Genomic DNA, 23,865 nt, shown 5'->3' with positions numbered 1-23,865 from the left:
CAAAGCACAGCTTCAAATAAAACACAGCTCTGCCCTGGGAACTCTTGCGGCACAGCCACCTCGTTCAATATGGCAGGCACTGTCCCCAAAACAAAAGACATCGGCAGAGGAGACACAAATCTGTTTCAGGGCAGTAACACATATATAAAAAAACAAGGTTTTGGGGAAGATACATGCTATGAACCAAGCACATGGCAGGTATCCAGAATTCTCAGTTCTATATAGATTTATCAGACCATTATCCACGGGCTTCCTGACATGGAGCTTCCAGTCATCAGGAACTAGAAGGTGATGGGCATACCACATTTGGCCTGTACATAAGAAAATCTGAGGTGGGGTGGGGAATGGGAACACCCTCTTTACTCAGAATTTTATTTTCCAGTGTGTACACAAGAATAAAAATCTTCTTAGTGCTGTAACAATCTCAGAATTCTAATGCTTTGCTGCTAAAAGCAAATAATATAAAAATTGTTTTTCTCAATGGATAGATATCTCCTGGCTTTAATTATATAACATTTTCTTCAATTTTTGGCATTGCTCCTTCCTTATTTTATTACTTTTTTCTCTTTTTTTCCTGCAAACACTATGGCAACTTGGGCACTTGCTACTTCTTGGTTGCAGCATCTAGAAGCAGATGACAAAATGAACGGGTGAAAAAACAACTTTTCCCTGTGCTTGCTTAGTTTACTTAAGCTTGTTTGTTTTGTTTGATGGTCTTGATAGTATGATTTTGGATTGCTTAATACATAATATTGTGTTGTGCTACAAAAAACTAACATATATGTGTATTGTTTTCATTTAAAAATTAATTAAAGAAAAAGAGAAAAGCAACATTTTAATGCCCCAGGAATTGAAACTAACCTTTTCTGTCTCGACTGGACCCCTATGCCCCTCTTTTGATTTGCTGATATCATTTGCCATGTGATGGTCAATACATGTCTGCTGGGTGAGCAGTAAAATTCTGGGGGCAAGCCAGTTTTGAGAAGCTTATAATCTGACTGGGGGAGACATATCTTGAAATTTTGGAAAGATATTTAATTTCTAATTATCTTAAAAGCAAATAAAAGAAACATCAATTGACCATGATTCTGCACATTTCCCATCTCAGCATCACTACGGTAAAATAAGCTAATGATGAACACTGCCATTTCACTACAAACTCTCTCCTTTTATTAATGTTGAGTATGAACACGAAACATGATCACCTGTTTAAAAGAAAAACACCGCTTTGTTCTTTGACAATTTCAAAATAAGGAACTTTGGGTTTTTATTCCTTTTAAGAGTTTCTGTAGTTGACTGTTTTTTTCCTGCTAAACAATTCTCCTTGGATCTGTATTACCTCAGCTCCTTAGATACAGCAAGGGTAGAGAGTCCTCATTTAAAAAACATTTCCTAATTGTACACATTAAAAGCTAATATTTAAGAAAAACCCTCTTAATCCTCCAACCCCTATTCCTATTGTGAATAATCTGGTTTAATACAAGTTAAGTCTGTAAATAAATCTGTTCTTTCTCCTCAAAAAAACAGTTAAGAAACTTTACAAGAATTACAGGTTTAAAAAATTTACCAAGAGAAATGAAAGTACTGTCACTTAACCCCTATTAACATACGGTGTTCAAGCCTTCCAGTATCAGCGCCTTTTGCATAGCATCGCCGCTAGTCGTTTCACTAGCATGCTGGCTAGGAGTCTTCTTAGTCACTCTTTTCTTCTCCTTGATAGTGTCTGTACTCTGGCTTCAGCTCCCATGTGTTTTTGTGGATCCCTTTTACATTCTGAACACCAATTTCTTTTAAGATTTCCTTCAGGTACACCTAAAACAAAAACAAAACCCCTAACAAATAAGGCAGGGAACAAAACTTAAAGTAAGATGATATGCCAAAGCACATATGCAAGCCATAAAAATTATGCTCCTAAAAGCTCAGCAAGATTTCTCTATAAGGAGGTTCAATAAACTGCCTTTTGATTCTACATGTGCGACATGGTAACTGCACTAAATATATGATCATGTGCATTAAAGGGGTTGAAAGTCCTGAATGCCAACAACTTAAAAGCTAAAGCAAAAAAAACCACAAAAAGCACTAGAAGAAATACATGAAAAAATTACTGGTCCTCACTCAATGTGACACGGTACACCAAGGGTAATCTGCCCTTGAGTTCAGTGGCTAACGGACTCAGTTCACAGACTGAAACCAGTAGTTTCAGGAGCAGTAGCATATATAAAAAATGAGTAACATTTCTGAGAATATTCTGTCAAGCAAGCATATGACAGGTATTCAGAATTCTCAGTTCTAAGGTGAGTTCTCAAATTTGTTATTAGGCCACCCACTTATTTTTTCCTATGTAAGAAGGAGAGTTGTTATTTGTATTTACTACTATTTGTACTTTAGCCAAGCTTGCCAACACAGATAAGGGAGTAAGAAGTAATAATAAGGCCGGGCTTGGTGGCTCACGCCTGTAATCCCAACACTTTGGGAGGCTGAGGTGGGCAGATCACCTAAGGTCAGGAGTTCGAGACCACCCTGGCCAACATGGTGAAACCCCGTCTCTACTAAAAATACAAAAATTAGCCGGGCATGGTCGTGGGGACCTGTAATCCCAGCTACTAGAGAGGCTGAGGCAGGAGAATCACTTGAACCCAGGAGGCAGAGTTTGCAGTGAGCTGAGACTGTGCCATTGCACTCTAGCCTGGGCAACAAGAGTGAAACTCTGTCTCAAAAAAAAAAAAAAAAAAAAAGGTGATAAGAAGACATCCCCTAAAACTATCAGGGATGCAGCTTTGTGTTTGGCTTCTCCAAAGAAAAGAGTCATATTATGGTGTTTTAGGTCCCTAAAAATTCAACAAACATTTACTAAATGATTACTACGGTCATGGAAATGATGGCTATGTTAAGTGTAATATGAAACTTCACCTTTGCTTGCCAATGCTGAAGGCCAAAAAGCATTCCACAATAAGCTGACCAATATAAATTACAGAATTTCCTTCTTGGAGAAGAAAGGAAAGATAATAATAATAATTATTATTATCATAATTATTATTATTATTATTTTGAGATGGAGTTTTGCTCTTGTTGCCCCAGCTGGAGTGCAGTGGCATGATCTCGGCTCTCTGCTACCTTTGTCTCCCAGGATCAAGAGAGTCTCCTGCCTCCTCTCAAGTAGCTGGGATTACAGGTGCATGCCACCACGCCCAGCTAAATTTTTGTATTTTTAGTAGAGATGGGGTTTCACCATGTTGGCCAGACTGGTCTTGAACTCCTGTCCTCAGGTGATCCACCCACTTCGGCCTCCCAAAGTGCTGGGATTACAGGCCTGAGCCATCGCACCCGGCCAAGATAATTATTTAAAGCGACTCTTTTGTTGTTGTTGCAGAACAAAGCAATCCAACAATAATTTGTGTGCATGTGCTTCAAAGAACTAGTTACGGTATGATGATGACTCATCCCATTGATGGAAGATGTAATTTTTCTTATTGATTGAAATGAGGCATTAATAAAAAAAATGGCTAAGAAGCTCTTGTCTGTATATTTAAGGGAGTGTTTTTCTCTAGCGTGGTGCTAGACTACCTGCATCAGAACCTTGTGGGGAGCTTGTTAAATAAGACACAACTTGGGCCTACTGAATCAAAGCCTCTTGGGCTAGGCTCAGGAATCTGCATTTTAACAAGTGCCTAGGCGACTCATGTAACTATATACTAAAGTTCCACCACATCTGGCTTAAGGTTCTTCCAGTTCTGATACTCTAGGATCTTTGAGTCCTTAGTGTGTTGCTTCATTCTCTGAGCCTCATCATTGCTGGAGAGTACGTGTTACCAACATAATCTAATGCCACTTTACACTGACTGATATAATGCTCTAGAGTTCATAAAGTCCTTTTAGTTAGGGGTAGGTTGTCACCTAGAAACATAATAGCTGATTAGTACTGGAACTATACAGAGGTTCCTTCAGGATGGCTTAGCTCTCTCGTGGGCAGCCTTCCTATTCCAGCAGCCAAGCCCCAGCAGATGGCAGCAATGAACCAAATGAGCCCTGGGTTCCCCCGAGGCTTGCCTGCCTCCCACACCTTATACAGTTGGCTTTACTAGCAGACCCGTGTGAATGAGTAAGCATAAAGGCTTGAGATATCCAGGTAATATAAAATGCAAGTCTGCCACCTGCTATTTCGAATTACATTTAAAAAACAGGACACCATTCATAAACTACTTTCTAATTGAACAGGATTCATAAATGGAAAATGATTGGTTAGGCACAAATGATTCTCTGTTTAGGTGCCAAGAATGACATCTTTGTAAAATTCCAAAGAATGGTTTATTATGAGACTAGCTAAGACGATGTTGCACAACCAACCATACAATTGTGGATGCACTGCAATGGGTCAAAAACGAAAAGAACAATTGCCAGGAGCATTTTAGTAGCTCCATAGAAAAGAAGCTCTCCTGACTTCAAGTCTAGTGTGCCCATTTAAAATCTAGGCCCAGAAAATGAAAAGCCTAAAAAGGGTTAAACAAAAAATATTAATAAAGTCTTAAGTGTATAAATTCAGTTGTTTTCATGTCCACCCTCATTTTGGCAATCTAGTAGAACATATGGAATTCTTTTTATAAACGAAGGTGTCACTCTTTTTTCCTTGTAACTATAAGAATGGAATGAGATGATCATAGTCTCAATTTCTCAAGCAACGAAATGCAATCAGGGTCACAATGTCCTGTGATCAGGGGGTAGGGGACACAAACTTCCTGATTTTTAGGATGTTCTAAACTGCAACCTAAGACCATTTTACTCTAATCAAATAAATTAGCTTGGCAGGGAAGTAGGTACAAAACATTAGCAGAGAAAGTAGTAGTGATGATAGGGAAAAACAAGGTCTCTAAAGGGAAAATCTCTAAAGGGAAGACATGGACAGAGAACAGAGAAAGCACACGTCCTTCCTCTGTCTAAAATATTCTAATGATTTCCCCGTTTGGGCTACACATTAAATTCCAAACACCTTTGTAGGCATCCACTCAGGTCTGCCTTCTCCCTTTAGCCTCATCTTCCAACACTTCCCCTTACACATACTTCCCATTTCTGTATCTGCCTGCTTCTGGGTTTTTCCCAAATGTTGTTTCCTTTCCTTGTAATGTTTATCTCCTTTCCTCATATCTGGACCCCTCATTCTTTAAGACTAGGCTCAAATGTTACTTTCTCAGAGAAACTTTCTCTAACAGCCTTACCTTAGATTTACATTTCACACTGCACAATCTTCAATGGTAGCTCTTATTATATTATAATCCTTTATTTATATGCCTTGCTCTCCTCTTAAATCACATGCTCCTTTTTTGGGGGGCACGGGGGGACGGTGGGGAGGGAGTTTCACTCTCGTTGCCCAGGCTAGAGTGCAATGGCGTGATCTTGGCTCACTGCAACCTTCGCCTACTGGGTTCAAGTGATTCTCCTGCCTCAGCCTCCCGAGTAGCTGGGATTACAGGCATGTGCCACCACGCCTGGCTAATTTTGTATTTTTAGGACAGACGGAGTTTCTCCATGTTGGCCAGGCTGGTCTTGAACTCCTGACCTCGTGATCCACCCGCCTAGGCCTCCCAAAGCACTAGGATTACAGGCATGAGCCACCGCGCCCGGCCACATGCTCCTGTTATAGTGCCTGCGTGCACATCACAGAGACTCAGTGTACTTATGCAAAGTGAATAGGGTGTGCTTAAGACTAACAAGGCAGCTAAGAGGACTGCTGGGTAGTGGTGGGGGATATCACTAGGAAGGTCCATAAAAATAGACCATTCAAATTATAGTTCATTTTTAGAACTCAAGCAGTGATCTAGTTTGAGAAACAAAAGTTTACTGTCTAAACTGTACTACGTGAATTTGAATGTTATTTATTACTAAAATCTGCATTTTAGTGCTAAAATATTGTTGGTGACAAAGCCAACTGAAGAAGAGGTTTTAAAGGTTCTACCAGGATTGAAAATTACTTGGTAATCTTATTTCTCTTTTTAACATTCATATATTCACTCAAACATTTATTCCAGCACCTACAATGTGCCAGGTGGAATGGTAGACACTCAGTTTTTCTTCTCCTGGGAGTTCACAGTTTAAGATTAGTGCAGAGGATGGGGGCAAAGAAAAAGGCATATTAGGCCAGGCATGATGGCTCACGCCTGTAATCCCAGCACTTTGGGAGGCTGAGGCAGGTGGATCACCTGAGGTCAGGAATTCAAGACCAGCCGACCAACACGGAGAAACCTCATCTCTACTAAAATTACAAAAATTAGCCTGGCGTGGTGGCAGGCCCCTGTAGTCCCAGCTATTCAGGAGGCTGAGGCAGGATAATCACTTAAACCCGGGAGGTGGAGGTTGTAGTGAGCTGAGATCGCACCACTGTACTCCAGCATGGGCAACAGAGCAAGATTCCATCTCAAAAAAAAAAAAAAGAAAGAAAAAGAAAAAGGCAAATTGGCAGGTAATCAGAAAATATAACAGAGGCATGTGTACGGGGTATTACGAGACCACTGAGAAGGGGCACCTAACACAGCCCGCATAGAGATATTAGATTCTCTGAGGATAGATATTTGATCATTTGATTTGAACAGCAATTCTGTGTAGAGATCCAGAGAAAGGAGCTCTCCTCCTCTTACTTACTCTAAATATTGAGTGACTTTCCAATTAAATCTTTTGTCTAACCATCTGTATTTGAAACAGAGGATTCTAGAACTGAGTAGATCGCTTTTATGTCACATACGATTGGGGATATGTCTTATCACAGACTATGTGCTGAGCTGCAGCACAAGATCTGAATAAACTGGCTCAGGTCCAGCAATTCTTCATCAAAAGGATGTGTGGGAGAGAATTTACGGCAAGTCTGAATGCAGAGAAATAAGGAATAGAACATCACAGCTTTCTTGGAAGGAAATGGCAAGGCACATACTTGACCAAAGAGGGCAGGTGATTAGGATGTTTGTTTGCATTTGTGGGTCAAGTTAAAACTGTGGTGGGCAAAAAGCCAGAAGTCCACGGATCAACTTCCTAATTGGCCCCCAAGACTGAGACAAACCCACAGAGAGTCATAAGGCACAGTAGCCTATTATTTTAGTCTTTTGCTCCTTCCTTCCGTCCCTCCACCCCCTACCATTTCTCATATCATCTTTTCTTCTCTTGCTCTGTCAAACGAATGGAGGACTTAATCTGCATTTCATCTTATCAGGCATTTCAGTGATAAGCATAATAATAAATCAATTATATCTAAATTTGTAGATGTTCATTAAAAACATACACCTTTGACAGGGAGATGATCACCAACTACTAATGCTTTAAGTAAGTTAACAATATGACCCTGTTAGTCTTCTAGTCACAAAATCTTCCCAAAATGGTGAGACTGAACATGCAATATGCAAACTTACACTGATGATGGCACTGATTAATACAGCCGACAAGGGGAAATGCACTATATGCTTTTTATAAAGTGACCCAACCACAAGAAGGGCATTATCGACTCTGTGATAATTTCAAAGCATCATTTCGTCTTTACATGATTTTTGTGTGAACGACTGCAACTCCTTTAAGAGATATCAACAGAATGAAAACTTACTGATGAAGATGTTAGTGACTTCAAGGCAAAAAATTCTTCTGTTAAAATATAAACCACATTAGGAAGAAACTGTGATCAAATGTGATATAGTTTGGATGTGTGTCCTCACCAAAATATCATATTGAAATGTAATCCCCAGTGTTGGGGGTGAGGCCTGGTGAGAGGTGATTGGATCATGGGGACGGAACTCTCATGAATTTGCACCATCCCTCTAGGTACTGTCCTCGCGATAGTGAGTGAGTTCTCCTGCCATCTAGTCGTTTAAAAGCGTGTAGCATGTCTTGCCTCACTCTCTCACTCCTGCTTTTGCCATGTGACATGCTTCCACCATGACTGTGAGTTTCCTGTGGCCTCCCCAGAAGCTGAGCAGATGCCAGCATCATACTTCCTGTACAGCCTGCAGAACCATGAGCCAATTAAATTTCTTTTCTTTATAAATTACCCAGTCTCGGGTATTTTGTTATAGCAATGCAAGAATGGCCAAATATAGAAAATGCAACAGACATTTTCACTCATTTAGAGGCAAGGTGATGCTAGGAGACTTCTCTGAAACACAGACCATTTCTGCATTTTTCTTCTTTTCTCCTGGTTTCACTTCCTCTTCCCCACTAGATCCCGCCTCCTGTCTTCCACTCAGGGTCTCCATTCCTCCCTGTAAAAACTCTAAGCAGCACACAAATGGGTGATGAAATGGTCAAGGTGCAAACCCTACTCCACCTTTCCCCAGCCCTACTTTACTGCTTAATCCAAATCTTGAAAAAGCAATTATTGCGTTAATATTTGTGTGCTGGTAAATTATCTCACTTTAGTAACATCTCCTCTGTCCGGCACTGACAAATGCTTCACATGTTTGAATATTTCAGGTAAACAAAATTTACTTTCTTTACGCTAAACCTTTTAACTTTGTTTAAAGACATGCTTCTGCCGGGCGCAGTGGCTCACGCTTGTAATCCCAGCACTTTGGGAGGCCGAGGCGGGCGGATCACGAGGTCAGCAGATCGAGACCACGGTGAAACCCTGTCTCTACTAAAAATACAAAAAAATTAGCCGGGCGTGGTGGCGGGCGCCTGTAGTCCCAGCTGCTCGGAGAGGCTGAGGCAGGAGAATGGCGTGAACCCGGGAGGCGGAGCTTGCAGTGAACCGAGATTGCGCCACTGCACTCCAGCCTGGGCGACAGAGCGAGACTCTGTCTCAAAAAAAAAAAAAAGACATGCTTCTAAACTGTATTAGGCCAGGCGCAGTGGCTCATGCCTGTAATCCCAGCACTTTGGGAGGCCGAGGCGGGTGGATCACCTGAGGTCAGGAGCTCGAGACCAGCCTGGCCAACATGGCGAAATCCCTTCTCTATTAAAAAAAATACAAAAAATCGGCCAGGCGTGGTGTCAGGCACCTGTAATCCCAGCTACTTGGGAAGCTGAGGCAGGAGAATCACTTGAACTCGGGAGGCAGAGGTTGCAGTGGGCCAAGATCATGCCATTGCACCCCAGGATGGGCGGTAAGAGCGAGACTCCATCTCAAAAAAAAAAAAAAAAAAAAAAAAAAAAAAGTCTAGCAGTTCCTCAGAAGGCTAAACAAAGTTACTATGTGACCGAGCAATTCCACTCCCAAGAGATATGAAAACATATATTCATATGAAAATCTGTAGGCAAATGTTCATAGCAGCCTTATTCATAATAGCCCCAAAGTAGAAACAATGCAAATGTCCAACCCAAATGTACCAATGTATAAACAAAATATGGTATACACACACTATGATATATATTTGCAAATAGAAAGAAATGAAGTACAGTCAGCCTTCCATATTCTTGCGTTACATGTCCATGGATTCAACTAATGGCAGATCAAAAATCTTCTGATTCTTTTCTTAATGCATTTGTACTGAACATACACAAACTTTTTTGGGTTACTATTCCCTAAGCAATACAGTATAACAATTATTTACATAGCATATACATTGTATTATATATTATAAGTAATCTAAAGATCTAAAGTATACTGGAGGATGCATGTAGATTATGTATAAAAAAAGATGCTGGAGAGGATGTGGAGAAATAGGAACACTTTTACACTGTTGGTGGGACTGTAAACTAGTTCAACCATTGTGGAAGACAGTGTGGCAATTCCTCAGGGATCTAGAACTAGAAATACCATTTGACCCAGTGATCCCATTACTGGGTATATACCCAAAGGATTATAAATCATGCTGCTATAAAGACACATGCACACGTATGTTTATTGCAGCACTATTCACAATAGCAAAGACTTGGAACCAATCCAAATGTCCATCAATGATAGACTGGATTAAGAAAATGTGGCACATATACACCATTGAATACTCTGCAGCCATAAAAAGGATGAGTTCATGTCCTTTGTAGGGACATGGATGAAGCTGGAAACCATCATTCTGAGCAAACTATCTCAAGGACAGAAAACCAAACACCGCATGTTCTCACTCATAGGTGGGAACTGAACAATGAGAACCCTTGGACACAGGAAGGGGAACATCACACACTGGGGCCTGTCGTGGGGTGGGGGGAGGGGAGGGGGGAGGGATAGCATTAGGAGATACACCTAATGTAAATGATGAGTTAATGGGTGCAGCACACCAACATGGCACATGTACACATATGTAACAAACCTGCACATTGTGCACATGCACCCTAGAACTTAAAGTATAATAATAAAAAATAATACACTATTTTATATCCAGAACTTGATCATACTTGGATTTTGGTATTTGCAGAAGGTCCTGGAGCCAATCTCTCATACTGAGGACGGCTGTACTGGTATGTGCCACAACATGGATAAAACATAAAAATATTATGTCTAAGTTAAAAAAGCCAGGTGTAAGAAATCACATATCCATATATATTAATGTCCAGAGAAAATCTACAGACACAGAAAGTAACATTAGTGGTTCCCTGTGGGGGAGAGAAAGGAAATGGGGAAAAGAGAGGAGTGACTAGTAATGGGTATGAAGTTTCTTTTTAGAGCGATGGAAATGTTCTAAAATTGATTATGGTGTTGGTTGCACAACTCTATGAATATACTAAAGTCCACTGAACTCTACTTTGTTTTTTTTTTGAGACAGGGTCTCCCTCTATCATTCAGGCTGGGGTACAGTGGCACAATCTGGGCTCACTGCAACCTCTGCCTCCCAAGTAGCTGGGGACTACAGGCACACGCCACCATGCCTGGCTAATTTTTGTGTTTTTTGTGGAGATGGGATTTTGCCATGTTGCCGAGGGCTGGTCTTGAACTCCTTGACTCGAGTGATCTGCCTGCTTTAGCTTCCCAAAGTGTTGGGGATTATAGGTATGAGCCAACACATCTGGCCTGAACTATACACTTTTAAGAAAGTATAATTTGGTCGGGCGCGGTGGCTCATGCCTGTAATCCCAACACTTTAGGTGGTCAAGGTGGGCGGATCACGAGGTCAGGAGATCGAGATAATCCTGGCTAATACAGTGAAACCCCGTCTCTACTAAAAATACAAAAAAATTAGCTAGGTGTGGTGGCATGTGCCTGTAATCCCAGCTACTCGGGAGGCTGAGGCAGGAGAATCGCCTGAACCTGGGAGGCAGAGGTTACAGTGAGCCGAGATTGCGTCACTGCACTCCAGCCTGGGTGACAGAGCGAGACTCCATCTCAAAAAAAAAAAAAAAAAAAAAGTATAATTTGTACTAAAAATAAAAGGTTTTAAATTGAGAGGAAAAAGGGAGGCCACTTCAGCTTATAACAACAAATTAAGATGATTATTTTTATTATCCAATTATCTAGGTAATGTAATATATCCAATAAACAGTGGCTGGCTCTGTATGTTAATCTATAATTGAATTAGCTGTCTTGGGACATTTGGAAAAGAAGAAATGGCTCTGTAATGCTGCAATACAGAATTGAAGAAGGCCAGTGCTGGCACTACAAGGTCCTCTGCCAGTTGGTTTATCCTCTGGTATCTGAATCCACCTGCTCAGAGAAATGGGAGGCTTTGAACACCGATCCAATACCACAGAATAATGTTTTTGTTTTTTTTTTGAGACAGAGTCTTGCTCTGTCACCCAGGCTGGAGTGCAGTGGCACGATCTCGGCTCACTGCAAGCTCCGACTCCCGGGTTCACGCCATTCTCCTGCCTCAGCCTCTCCGAGTAGCTGGGACTACAGGCGCCCGCCACCACGCCCGGCTAATTTTTTGTATTTTTAGTAGAGACGGGGTTTCACCGTAGTCTCGATCTCCTGACCTGGTGATCCGCCCACCTCGGCCTCCCAAAGTGCTGGGATTACAGGCGTGAGCCACCGCGCCCGGCCAGAATAATGTTTTCTTAAACGCAGAGCCCAACACAAAGAAAATTCTTTCTTTCCTGAGGGAAATTATTTCCATAGAGATGGCAAGCCTAAAACCAAGTCTTTCTAGCGTGTTCAGGAACTAAATGAAGAAACCAGCAGCAGACAGTTAATAAGCTTAAAATTTTTAGCCAGGCATGGTGGTGGGCGCCTGTAATCCCAGCTACTCAGGAGGCTGAGGCAGGAGAATCGCTTGAACCCGGGAGGCGGAGGTTGCAGTGAGCCAATATCGCGCCATTGCACTCCAGCCTGGGCCACAGAACAAGACTCCATCTCAAAAAAAAAAAAAAAAAAAAAAAAAAAATTTACCACGCTTTAAAATCAAGTGGAACTGGAAGGATGGTATGGAGATTTTATTGGTAAGGGCATTTTTCAGAAAATATAATTTTTGTGGCCTATTGCTTAATTAAAATTTCAATGTAAATTCTATATAAATAAATACCAAATTTTGTTTACTGGGTACCTATCCCAGATATTGGTCTTATCCATGTAATACCTTACATAAAATTCTGACTCATTTGTTTATATTACTAAATTCACCCCAAATTTCACCTCATTCAGGATGAGGTAAAAAACAAACAAGGGCCAAATGCTGTGGCTCAACAAGGGCCAAATGCTGTGGCTCATGCTTGCAATCTCAGCACTTCTGGAGGCTGAGGCAGGAGGACTGCTTGAGGCCAGGAGTTCAAGACCACACAAAGCAACACAGTAAGATCCTGTCTCCACAAAAAATTTTTTAAAAATTTAGCCAGGTGTGGGCTGGGCACGGTGGCTCACACCTGTAATCCCAGCACTTTGGGAGGCAGAGGTGGGATCATGACGTCAGGAGTTTAGTACCAGCCTGGCCAAGATGGTGAAACCCCGTCTCTACTAAAAAAATACGAAAATTAGCCAGGTGCGGTGGCGGGTGCCTGTAATTCCAGCTACTCGGGAGCCTGAGGCAGAGAACTGCTTGAACTCGGGAGGCGGAGGTTGCAGTGAGCCAAGATTGTGTCACTGCACTCCAGCCTGGGTGACAGAGTGAGACTCCATCTCAAAAAAAAAAAAAAAAAAAAAAAAAAAAAAAAAAATTAGCCAGGTGTGGTGGGGCATGCCTGTAGTCCTAACTACTCAAGAGGCTGAGGTGGGAGAACCGCTTGGGCCCAAAGGTCGAAGTGACAGCGAGCTATGATCATGCTATGAGCTATGGAGCTATGAGCACTCCAGCCTGGGTGGCAGAGCGAGACCTTGTCTCTTTATTATTTATTTGAGACAGGGTCTCGCTCTGTCACCCAGACTGGAACAGAGTGACACAATCTTGGTTTACTGCAACCTCTGCCTCCCGGGTTCAAGCAATTCTCCCAACCTCAGCCTCCAGAGTAGCTGGGACTACAGGTGTGCACCACCACTCCCAGCTAATTTTTGTATTTTTTGTAGAGTTGGGGTTTCACCATGTTGTCCAGGCTGGTCTTGAACTCCTGAGCTCAAGCAATCCTCTCACCTCGGCATCTCAAAGCGCTGGGATTACTCACATGAACCACCTCACCTGTCCAGACCCTGTTTTTTGTTTTTTGTTTTTTTTTTAAGAAGAGCCAAAACAAAACCATATAAGAAGTTAAAAGGGAAAATGTTACTGTTCCATAATAAAGTTGGTAGTAGATCATTGGTCCTTCTATTAGAATCACTATTCAAAAAGAAAGTATTAAAATTTTATAAATGTTTTTAAATTTCACCCACTTATAGTCAACATAGTTAATAGTTTATTTTACATCACATTTCATATTCTAAAACTTTTAATTAAGGCTCTATTTCATAAGTTAGCAAATAATTATTTTTAAAAGAGAAGTCTTAAAGAGGGCTGTCATTAATATGCTCTGTTGGGAAATTGTCTTTTTTTAAATATAAAAAATTTATATTTAAAATATAAAAATGTAAAAATTTAAAAATAAAAATTTCCAGTTATAGGAAAAATGAAAAGATGAAAAAAGGAAGCAAGTGAATATATTTCACTGCAAAGCATTATAATAAAAACAGCAGTTATTAAGTAGTAGTAAATTTGGGAATAAGCTTCAAACATTAAAAATACCTATTTTTCCTTTTGGAGTAGAAACTGAACTAAGATAAAGCTTAAATTCTACTCTGTACATACCTGGTTTAGGATTAATGATGATGATTCTTTTTTTTTTTTTTTTTTTTTTTTGAGACGGAGTCTCGCTCTGTCGCCCAGGCTGGAGTGCAGTGGCGCAATCTCGGCTCACTGCAAGCTCCGCCTCCCGGGTTCACGCCATTCTCCTGCCTCAGCCTCTCCGAGTAGCTGGGACTACAGGCGCCCGCCACTACGCCCGGCTAATTTTTTTTTTTTTTTTGTATTTTTAGTAGAGACGGGGTTTCACCGGGGTCTCGATCTCCTGACCTCGTGATCCGCCCGCCTCGGCCTCCCAAAGTGCTGGGATTACAAGCGTGAGCCACCGCGCCCGGCCGATGATTCTTAATAATATAGAAATTAGAAAGCAGCCTGCCTGATGAGCAGATCACCTGAGGTCAGGAGTTTGAGACCAGCCTGGCCAACATGGCAAAACCCCATCTCTACTAAAAATACAAATATTAGCTAGGCACGGTGGTGCATGCCTGTAGTCCCAGCTACTCGGGGAGCTGAGGCAGGAGAATTTCTTGAACCCGGGAGGCGGAGGTTGCAGTGAGCTGAGATCGTGCCACTGCACTCAAGTTTGAGGACAGAGCAAGACTCTGTCTCAAGAAAGAAAAAAAAAAAAACATTTAGCTGGGTGTGGTGGTGGGCGCCTGTAATCCCGGTTACTCAGAAGGCTGAGGCAGAAGAATCGCTTGAACTAGGAGGCAGAAGTTGCAGTGATCCGAGATTGCACCACTGCACTCTAGCCTGGGTGACAGAGCAAGACTGTCTCAAAAATAAAGTAAAATAAAATAAAATAAAAATAAAATTCTCTGAATCCTGACCTGAAATTGGGTAGGTGGTGCAAAAGGAAATTAAGAGGTCCAGTTATAATCAGCGCTGGTTTTCTTTTTTTTCTTACTCTGTTGCTCAGGCTGGAGTGTAGTGGCACAGTCTCTGCTCACTGCAACCTTCGCCTCCCGGGTTCACGCCATTCTCCTGCCTCAGCTTCCCGAGTAGCTGGGACTACAGGGGCTGGCCACCACGCCTGGCTAATTTTTTATATTTTTAGTAGAGATGGGGTTTCATCGTGTTAGCCAGGATGGTCTCGATCTCCTGACCTCGTGATCTGCTCACCTCGGCCTCCCAAAGTGCTGGGATTACAGGCGTGAGTCACCGTGCCCGGCCAATCAGGGCTAGTTTTCAATGACACTTTTTAATACAAGTATGCTGTAGAGGAACACTGGTAAATGAATGCTGTTAGATAGAAAACAGAGTGTTGAAGCTCAGAGTGGTATTGGCAGTTTGGTGTTTCAAAGGGAGCAATTAGATAAAGTTTTTAATGGTTTGTATCTTCAAAGGAAACGCTATATATGCTTCTATTTGACAGATAAAATATGAAAAAAGCTAGACATAACTCATTCAAGGTTAAAAATCAGAGTATCAGGGAGAAATAATAGGCCTCCTGTAATCTTCTATTTTTGAGGGGGAAAAAATCCAGAAGTTAAACCATATAAAAATACCTGCTATGGTTGTATATCTGTCCCTTCTAACGCTCATGTTAAACTTAATTCTCAATGTGGCAGTAGTAAGAATTGGGCCTTTGAGAGGTGACTAGGTTATGGGGGTTCTGCCCATTCATAGATTAATGGGTTATCATGGGAGTGGGATTGGTGGCTTTATAAAAAGAGGAAGAGGAAGAGACACCTGAGCTAGCACGCTCAGCCTCCTCACTATGTGATGCAAAAAGCCTCTTACAAGACGTGGCCCTTTGATCCTGGACTTCTCAGCCTCCAAAATTTTAAGAAACAAATTATTTTGCTTTAAAAATTGCCCAGCTTCAGGTATTGTTATAAGTAACAAAAAACAGACTAAGATAATATATCTTTAAATGGATACTATGTCCCTGACTTTATATCAGTTACCAAAGCTTGGCTTCCTTGATGAGTAACTTTCACTCTTTCTAGTTGCTTATGTAAGTCACATACTGGCAAACGAGAAAAAGACGGGCCCTAAGCAAAGTTTCTCTAGCCAATAATTTTGCTCATAGAAATGAAGGTTTTGGCCAGGAACGGTAGCTCACGTGTAATCTCGTGTAATCTTGGGAGACTGAGGCATGTACATCACCTGAGGTCAGGAGTTCAAAACCAGCCTGGCCAACATGGTGAAACCTCATCTCTACTAAAAATCCAAAAATTAGCCAGGTGTGGTGGTGGGCGCCTATAATCCCAGCTACTCAGAAGGCTGAGGCAGGAGAATCGCTTGAACCCAGGAGGTGGAGGTTGCAGTGAGCAGAGATTGTGCCATTGCACTCCTGCCTGGGCAACAAGAGCAAGATTCCATCTCAAAAACAAACAAACAAACAAATAAAACCCCCCCACCTCCCAAAATAAATTATAATTTGAAAATATTGGTAAATTTTATATTACATATGTTAAGTGAACTAAATATTAAATATATAAGTAATGTATTAAATATATTTAAGTACCTTGTCCAGGACTATTTGGCTAAATGGTAGAGCTGGGACTTGAACTGAGATTTTATACTCCAAATCCAGGTTCTTTCTATTATACCAGAACACTGCCTTTCCTGGACCGTTGATCTTCATGCTAGAATAGATTCCTCAAGTCTCTCGGGTACTGATGACCATTAGTACAGATTCACTTATGTCCTGGAATCCTTTTAAAGGGGGATAGTTGCCTACTTGGGGGAGAGCTAGACTTTGGCAATTTTCTTTCCCAGTCAATGGACTGGAATCCATGCTGACCACTTCCTGCCCTCTCCTCTAGGTGGACGTAACCACCTCTGGCCTACCCCCAGCCTGGGGAAGGCATTCCACACTTTCTTGGCACTGGCTCTTTCCCCCAACCTCACTATAAATGATGTGAGAAGTCTGCCAAAATCCATCTGAAGAAAATATGGTGGTCCTTGGAGACTGAGGATTTTCTTTTTTCAAATCAATTCATGAGATATTTGCTGAATTTTTACCATCTTTTACACTACGAGGTATATGAATATTTAGGGATAGGAATAGCATACAACTCTGCCTTCAAGAATCTTATGCTTACTGAGGCAATTTAGTCTCTAAATAATAAAATTATTATTAAAAAAGTTAGTTTCGAGATCAGTGGCTTCTATGAGAATCTGATACAAACTATGGATGATATGTTCCCCAGAAAAATCCATACATTTTTGTGTATTTTCAGGAAGTTAATGGATCCCCAAAGTCTATCCAGTGGTTAGGAATTAAGAAGCTCTGTTGTAAGAGATTCACTGAGTACTACCATATAAAAAATATCTTAAGAATCAAAACCAAAAGACACACTAGTAATCCTTGTTCTTTGATGCAAAATGAATAAACCTTATATCCCATGTGAAGGCAAAGAACCTGCTTTCCCTAGTATCATCTGAATGCCCCTCTACAAGTGATTATTTTCCATATCTAACTTTTTGTGTTTAATTCCATGAGAATCTCTTATCTGTTTTCAGAGTTTCTAGAATGGTCTTTTCATAGATATATTTATATATATAAATATAAAGATACATTTCATTAAAACCAGAAGAAACACAGCTTAGCTAATGAGTTATTCTATTTAAAAAAAAAATTTCAATCGAGCTTAGAATGCTCTTTCTAAGACTTTGATGCCAAAAGGAGTGAAGTCATTGGGATGAATTGATAATACTGCACCATGAGCACTTTCTTCTTATTAAAAAGTAAATCTTTTGGAATTTAAATTAATTTCTTAACAAAAAGTGATGGGTTGATGTATAATAGTAAAGAAATCTCTGCAAGAGAAACTGTATAATGAACATTAAAATTTCATAAATCATTTCCTAAAGCTTTGTATAAATAAAAAAAAAATCAAGTCCTTTCACAAATAGGTTATTTGGTTATGTTAAGATATTTTTTAGCTGGGCGCGGTGGCTCACGCCTGTAATCCCAGCACTTTGGGAGGCCGAGGTGGCGGATCACGAGGTCAGGAGATCGAGACCACGGTGAAACCCCGTCTCTACTAAAAATACAAAAAAATTAGCCGGGCGTAGTGGCGGGCGCCTGTAGTCCCAGCTACTCGGAGAGGCTGAGGCAGGAGAATGGCGTGAACCCGGGAGGCGGAGCTTGCAGTGAGCCGAGATTGCGCCACTGCACTCCAGCCTGGGCGACAGAGCGAGACTCCGTCTCAAAAAAAAAAAAAAAAAAAAAAATTGGTTATTGTTACATATTCTGAAACCAATAAATGGAGCAGCAAGAATCAACATATTCTTGAGTATACCGGCAGAGTAGACAAAATGGTAAAGGAAATGAGATAAAAGGGTTTCCATTCAATTTTCTTAAACTTATAAGTAAATACTCAATCTGATACTCTGGTGACATATGGTGGAAAAAGTTAAATGGAAAACAATGTGAGTCAAAGACTAGAGAAAGAATTTGGATTTCTTATTGTTACCATCATTTTAAATGGATTATTAATGCAAATTACTAGTAAATGCACAAAAGCCTAGAGAAGAGATAAAAATGACTATTTATAAAACAAAGATAAACTTTCTAAAATACGAATTTGTTAAATTTGTCCTTAAAAATGGGGAACAGGCCAACCTAATCACAATCTCTGCAAGCATAATTTGAAAGTGCAGTTCAGCTCAGGTTTAAAAGGACCTACGTAGATTCTAATGAAAAAAAAAAAAAAAATCCACAGAGAACAATTCACAAGACAGGGATAAACCCTCCCACAATGACGAAACAGTGTAATTCTTTAAAGAATGTGATTTTTCTATGAGGCATGTTTTCCAAAAAAAGGGAAGGAGTTAAGCTTTTTCAGAGGAAGATAGGGAAACAAAATAAAGACCAGAAATGGTATCAACAGATTTCAGGCTTAATGTCAAGAATAAATGAACATGAGGATAATTTCTTTTCTTCATAATTATTAAGAGTACTAAAATGTAAAATAAAAGCTGATGTTACCAAAAAATGGCTGCATTAAGACATCTTTTCTGAGTGTTGTCATAAAATTAGTCATTAGCGTAGGTAAATGTGAACTAAATCATGTATGACACACTTTCAGTAATGTCGTGTTAAGGAAAGAGGGCATATTCAAAGGATCAGTATGAACATATACATACCACAGGTTGTTTTGTGATGTCCACCAAGTCCTTAAGATTATAGTATTGATGTTTCTCAAAGGCTGAAAATAGCATGTCTAAAACATGTTGTTTATCAGCTCGAGCTCGCTTTCCATCTTCTTTCTTTTTCCTTTCATATTCAATCTATATGCAAACAGCAAAGGAAATAAAAGCATCAATTCAACATGCTCACTCTGAAACACAGGCATTCTCTCTTTTTTTTTTTTTGAGACAGAGTTTTTCTCTTGTTGTCCAGGCATGCAGTGGCATGATCTCAGCTCACTGCAACCTCCACCTCCTGGGTTCAAGCGATTCTCCTGCCTCAGCCTCCCGAGTAGCTGGGATTACAGGTGCCTGCCACCATGCCTGGCTAATTTTTTGTAGTTTTGGTAGAGACGGGGTTTCATCATGTTGGCTAGGCTGGCCTGGAACTCCTGACCTCAGGTGATCCACCCGCCTCAGCCTCCCAAAGTGTCGGGATAACAGGCGTGAGCCACTGTGCTTGCCCAGGCACTCTCTTTTGAGTCATCCATTAACGACTAGATTGTAAATTTCGAGGCAGCAGGCCTCTGAACAGTAGCTCAGAACCTGGGACCTGTTACTCCTGGGGGTCCCCATATCTTTAAGGCTCTAAGTTAGTAATAATTCCAGTCACTTTCATTATCCCCTAAAGCTTTATGTAATGCATAATGTGTCCATTTCCCCCCAAAAAGGCCTTTTGCCAAAATTGTATCAATTTACTGTGGTTAACTGGTTATCTTGTGTTGATCAAAAACTCTAATTTGTAGTGCTTTTGTTTTTGATTAACAGTAAAACAGTTTACCTAACAGATGCAGTTTTGTAGGTAATGTCTTTCAAACATGGGGTTCTTGGAGGCAGGCAGATTATAGAACAGGTTCTTTACGGAGTGAAAAGTTTGGGAAGCATTGGTAAAAAGGAAAGGACATGGACCTTTTCTCATCCTGACCCTGTGCAACCTCCTTGAACCTGTTTCTCCTCCCATACAATAAAGTTAGTTTAACAAGAGAAAGGGGTAAGTATATACTTACCACCTCAGACACAAGCAAACCATTTTTCTGAAATTCCCATTTAAAACTTCATGTGACCTCTAAATTCACCTGTATAATACATCTTTATTTTTTTAACATGGAAATAAAAAATACAGTATCTACTATCCAAATAAAAATGACACTTCAGGACCATGTGTTATGTTTATCCTGCAGTTTTGTGTACCTCCATGCATGCCAGCTTAAAAAGCAGTGGCACTAACACAATGAAGAAGTTCCCTCCTACTATCTTGGGACTGTTCAATTGTAAAACATCACCCTTTTTACTGAAAACATGCAAGTTCTGTTCTATTACTTAGTTGAGACATTTGTTTGTTTCTTTTTAGGAACACTTTACTTGTATAAACCATCAGGAACTTGTTGAAGAGGCCAACCTAGTGAAGAAAGCATCAGTAGGTTGGGTGGAAACTGCCAGAGAAGAATGTCCTGTGAGTCAGCTGGAATAATTATAATCTGGGGACTAGCTTCGAAAACAATGGGATACATTTAAAAACTTACAAATAAATTATTCCACAAATCTCAGCCTCAGGTAGTTAGGCTTACTCTATTTTAACAATAAAGATTTGTTATAAAAGGATAAAATTTAGTTTCTATTGATTATTGATATTAAAACTAAAAATATGCCTTATGAGAGACTGTCAAATTAGTGGTAAAAGGTAACTCTGACAACCTTGAGTATCTACTTTTCAATTAAATAAAGTTGGGAGTGAGACTAAGGGAAAGGACTCAATCATCTTCATTTTTTGATATGTACAAACTGGGAGTAAAACTCAAACTCCATTGAGCTTCAGCAGATAAAGCATGACTATATGCTAGGCATTGCGCTAAGATATGGGGGGAGTAAGACAGCTTTTTCTTTATAAAATGGCTTTAAATGGATTAAAATGATTAGAGAGGGAAGGGCCTTGAGTGTTTTAAATACAGTAATGGACAAAGAGCTACCTAGGACAAGATCATCATGCTAAAAAAAAATGCAAATGAATGACACAGATTGTACTGTTAGGGAAGACTGAAATCCAGCCAGTCTCAATTTTTTTTTTTTTTTTTTTGAGATGGTGTCTCACTCTGTTGCCCAGGCTGGAGTGCAGTGGTGCAATCTCGGCTCACCACAACCTCCATCTCCTGGGTTCAAGTGATTCTCCTGCCTCAGCCTCCCGAGTAGCTGGGATTACAGGTGTGCACCACCATGCCCGGCTAATTTTTGTATTTTTAGTAGAGACAGGGTTTCACTATGTTGGCGAGGCTGGTCTCGAACTCCTAACCTCGTGATCCGCTCACCTCAGCCTCCCAAAGTGCTGGGATTACAGGTGTGAGCCACCACACCCGGCCTCAGTCTCAAGTTAAATTCAGGAACTAGCAAAGAGAAGTGATGGTATACTCAGTTTCCACTTCTAGTAGGCTGTTTCTTGTGTAAAATGATTGGAGAAGCTAGGAAGTTTAACAAGAAAAATGTTTTCAAATAAGCCCACTGGTAAAGTAAGATGACCTACTTTACAGAGGGCACACATTCTAGTTGGCTGTGGAGAGAAAACTTTTTAAGTGTTGTTATCAAGTTGTCCCAACCCAGAGTCACGTGTCAGATGCAAGGGGACCTGAATCAAAGGTAAAAATTAATAAATTAGAAAAGAACTTTAAAATCAACACTAGGGATAAGAGTAAGGGTCAGATTAAGTTGTAATTAGTAGTAAGAAAATTACCGAATTCTACCCAGATTTTTCAAACAATCATGGGGCCAGGCGCAGTGGCTCATGCCTGTAATCCCAGCAACTTTGGGAGGACAAAGTGGGTGGATCATTTGAGGTCAGGAGTTCAAGACCAGCACGGCCAAGTCTCTGCTAAAAATACAAAAAAATTAGCTGGGCGTGGTGGCACACGCCTGTATTCCCAGCTACTAGGGAGGCTGAGGCAGCAGAATCACTTGAAGCCAGGAGACAGAGGTTGCAGTGAGCCAAGATCGTGCCACTACACTCCAGTCTCAGCAACAGAGTGACTCTGTCTCAAAAAAAAAAAAAAAAAAAAAAAAATCTTGGTTTACATGCTTCAATCTCAAATTGAGGTTAATGTTGGTGCTTTCTCTTTAAAATTAGAAAAACAGACTAAAAATACATGCTTTTCTTTTTGTGTTAACATGCACATCACTGGTTTAGTAATCCTGGGGGCACTGCAGCTTACCTCTACATTTGCCTAGTGAACAAAAACTGTTCTTTTTTTCTGTCTAAAATATTTAATTGTTTACTTATCAAGATGAACTCTTTCTCAGCCTAGATATTCATGTTTCATAGTTCACGAACACAAGTCAGTGACAAACTTCCATGTGATTCAATCCAAGCAAATTCTTTATATTCCCAAACCACTTTGCACTCTGAAAGATACCAGCCTTCCTCATCTCAATATCTTTCATGGAATCCTAATTTCTGAAGAAATCTGCATATGCCTTATTTCTTGGTTCAGCACAGCCAACTTATAGAGAGCTGCGACCCCCAGGGATACAATGAATATTCCAACAACATAAAACCTCAGATGCATGGCGTTTGGTTTCATCAAAGCACTGGAAACCATGGTAGTTATTGTCCTTGACAGGCATATGTCAATCTTAAGTAATGAGATTCAGAAAATAAAATTAACTATATAGTTTATTCGAGCCCAAAGCTTGAGGATAGCCATCTGGAAGCATAGTTTCAAGGTACCCTGACTATACAATCTGTAGCAAACAAAAACTCTTAAAAATGTAGTCTGTAAGCCGGGCGCAGTGGCTTATGCCTGTGATCCCAGCACTTGGGGAGGCCGAGGCGAGCAGATCACGAGATCAGGAGATTGAGACCATCCTGGCTAACACGGTGAAACCCTGTCTCTACTAAAAATACAAAAAATTAGCCAGGCATGGTGACGGGCGCCTGTAGTCCCAGCTACTTGGGAGGCTGAGGCAGGAGAATGGTGTGAACCTGGGAAGCGGAGCTTGCAGTGAGCCCAGATGGCGCCACTGCACTCCAGCCTGGGCGACAGAGTGAGACTCTGTCTCAAAAAAAAAAAAAAAAAAAAAAATTTAGTCTGAAAACCCAGACATACAAAATAACGATAGCAAGAACAAAACAGAAATATTCCTCACTAGAAAAATTTAAGTACTTTAAATTTAATCCTACATTTATTTAAATTTATTTAAAAATAAAAACAGAACATCTCTTTAATGTCCTCAGGGCCTGTTTAACTATGGGATAATTTATAGAAGATTGTTTTAAAACAAAATTTATGGCCACACATGGTGGCTCACACCTGTAATCCCAGTGCTCTGGGAGGCCAAGGTGGGAGGATCACTTGAGACCAAGAGTTTGAGACCAGTCTGGGCAATAAAGTGAGATCCATCTCTACAAAATTAGCCATGAACAAGCCTGTAATCCCAGCCACTCAGGAGGCTAAGGCAGGAGGATTACTTGAGCCCAAGAAGTTGAGGCTGCAGTGAGCTATGATCATGCCACTCATGCACTCCAGCCTAGGCAACAGAGTGAGATTCTGTCTCTAAGACAATAAATAAATAGATAACAAAATAAAGATTAGGCTGGGCGCAGTGGCTCACACCTGTTATCCCAGCATTTTGGGAGGCCGGGGTGGGTGGATCGCTTGAGCTCAGGAGTTCAAGACCAGCCTGGGCAACATGGCAA

The 23,865-nt window shown here is 40.7% G+C and overlaps 1 protein-coding gene across 1 annotated transcript in view; it reads right to left on the bottom strand.

Annotated features, from left to right (window-relative positions):
- Positions 1-1,147: 1,147 nt before the first annotated feature.
- GTF2F2 (general transcription factor IIF subunit 2) overlaps positions 1,148-23,865 on the bottom strand; it is a 168,514-nt gene continuing 145,796 nt past the window's right edge. Inside the window, exons 7-8 of the mRNA XM_030813355.1 lie at positions 19,143-19,286; positions 1,148-1,812 (exon numbers count right to left, since the gene is read on the bottom strand). Of these exons, the coding sequence (XP_030669215.1) occupies positions 1,693-1,812; positions 19,143-19,286 (264 nt within the window). The 3' untranslated portion in view covers positions 1,148-1,692. The remainder of the gene's footprint in view (positions 1,813-19,142; positions 19,287-23,865) is intronic.

The sequence above is a fragment of the Nomascus leucogenys genome, chromosome 5, assembly GCF_006542625.1.
Source record: "Nomascus leucogenys isolate Asia chromosome 5, Asia_NLE_v1, whole genome shotgun sequence".
Lineage (NCBI taxonomy): Eukaryota > Metazoa > Chordata > Mammalia > Primates > Hylobatidae > Nomascus > Nomascus leucogenys.
This window is presented reverse-complemented; position numbering and strand designations above follow the sequence as displayed.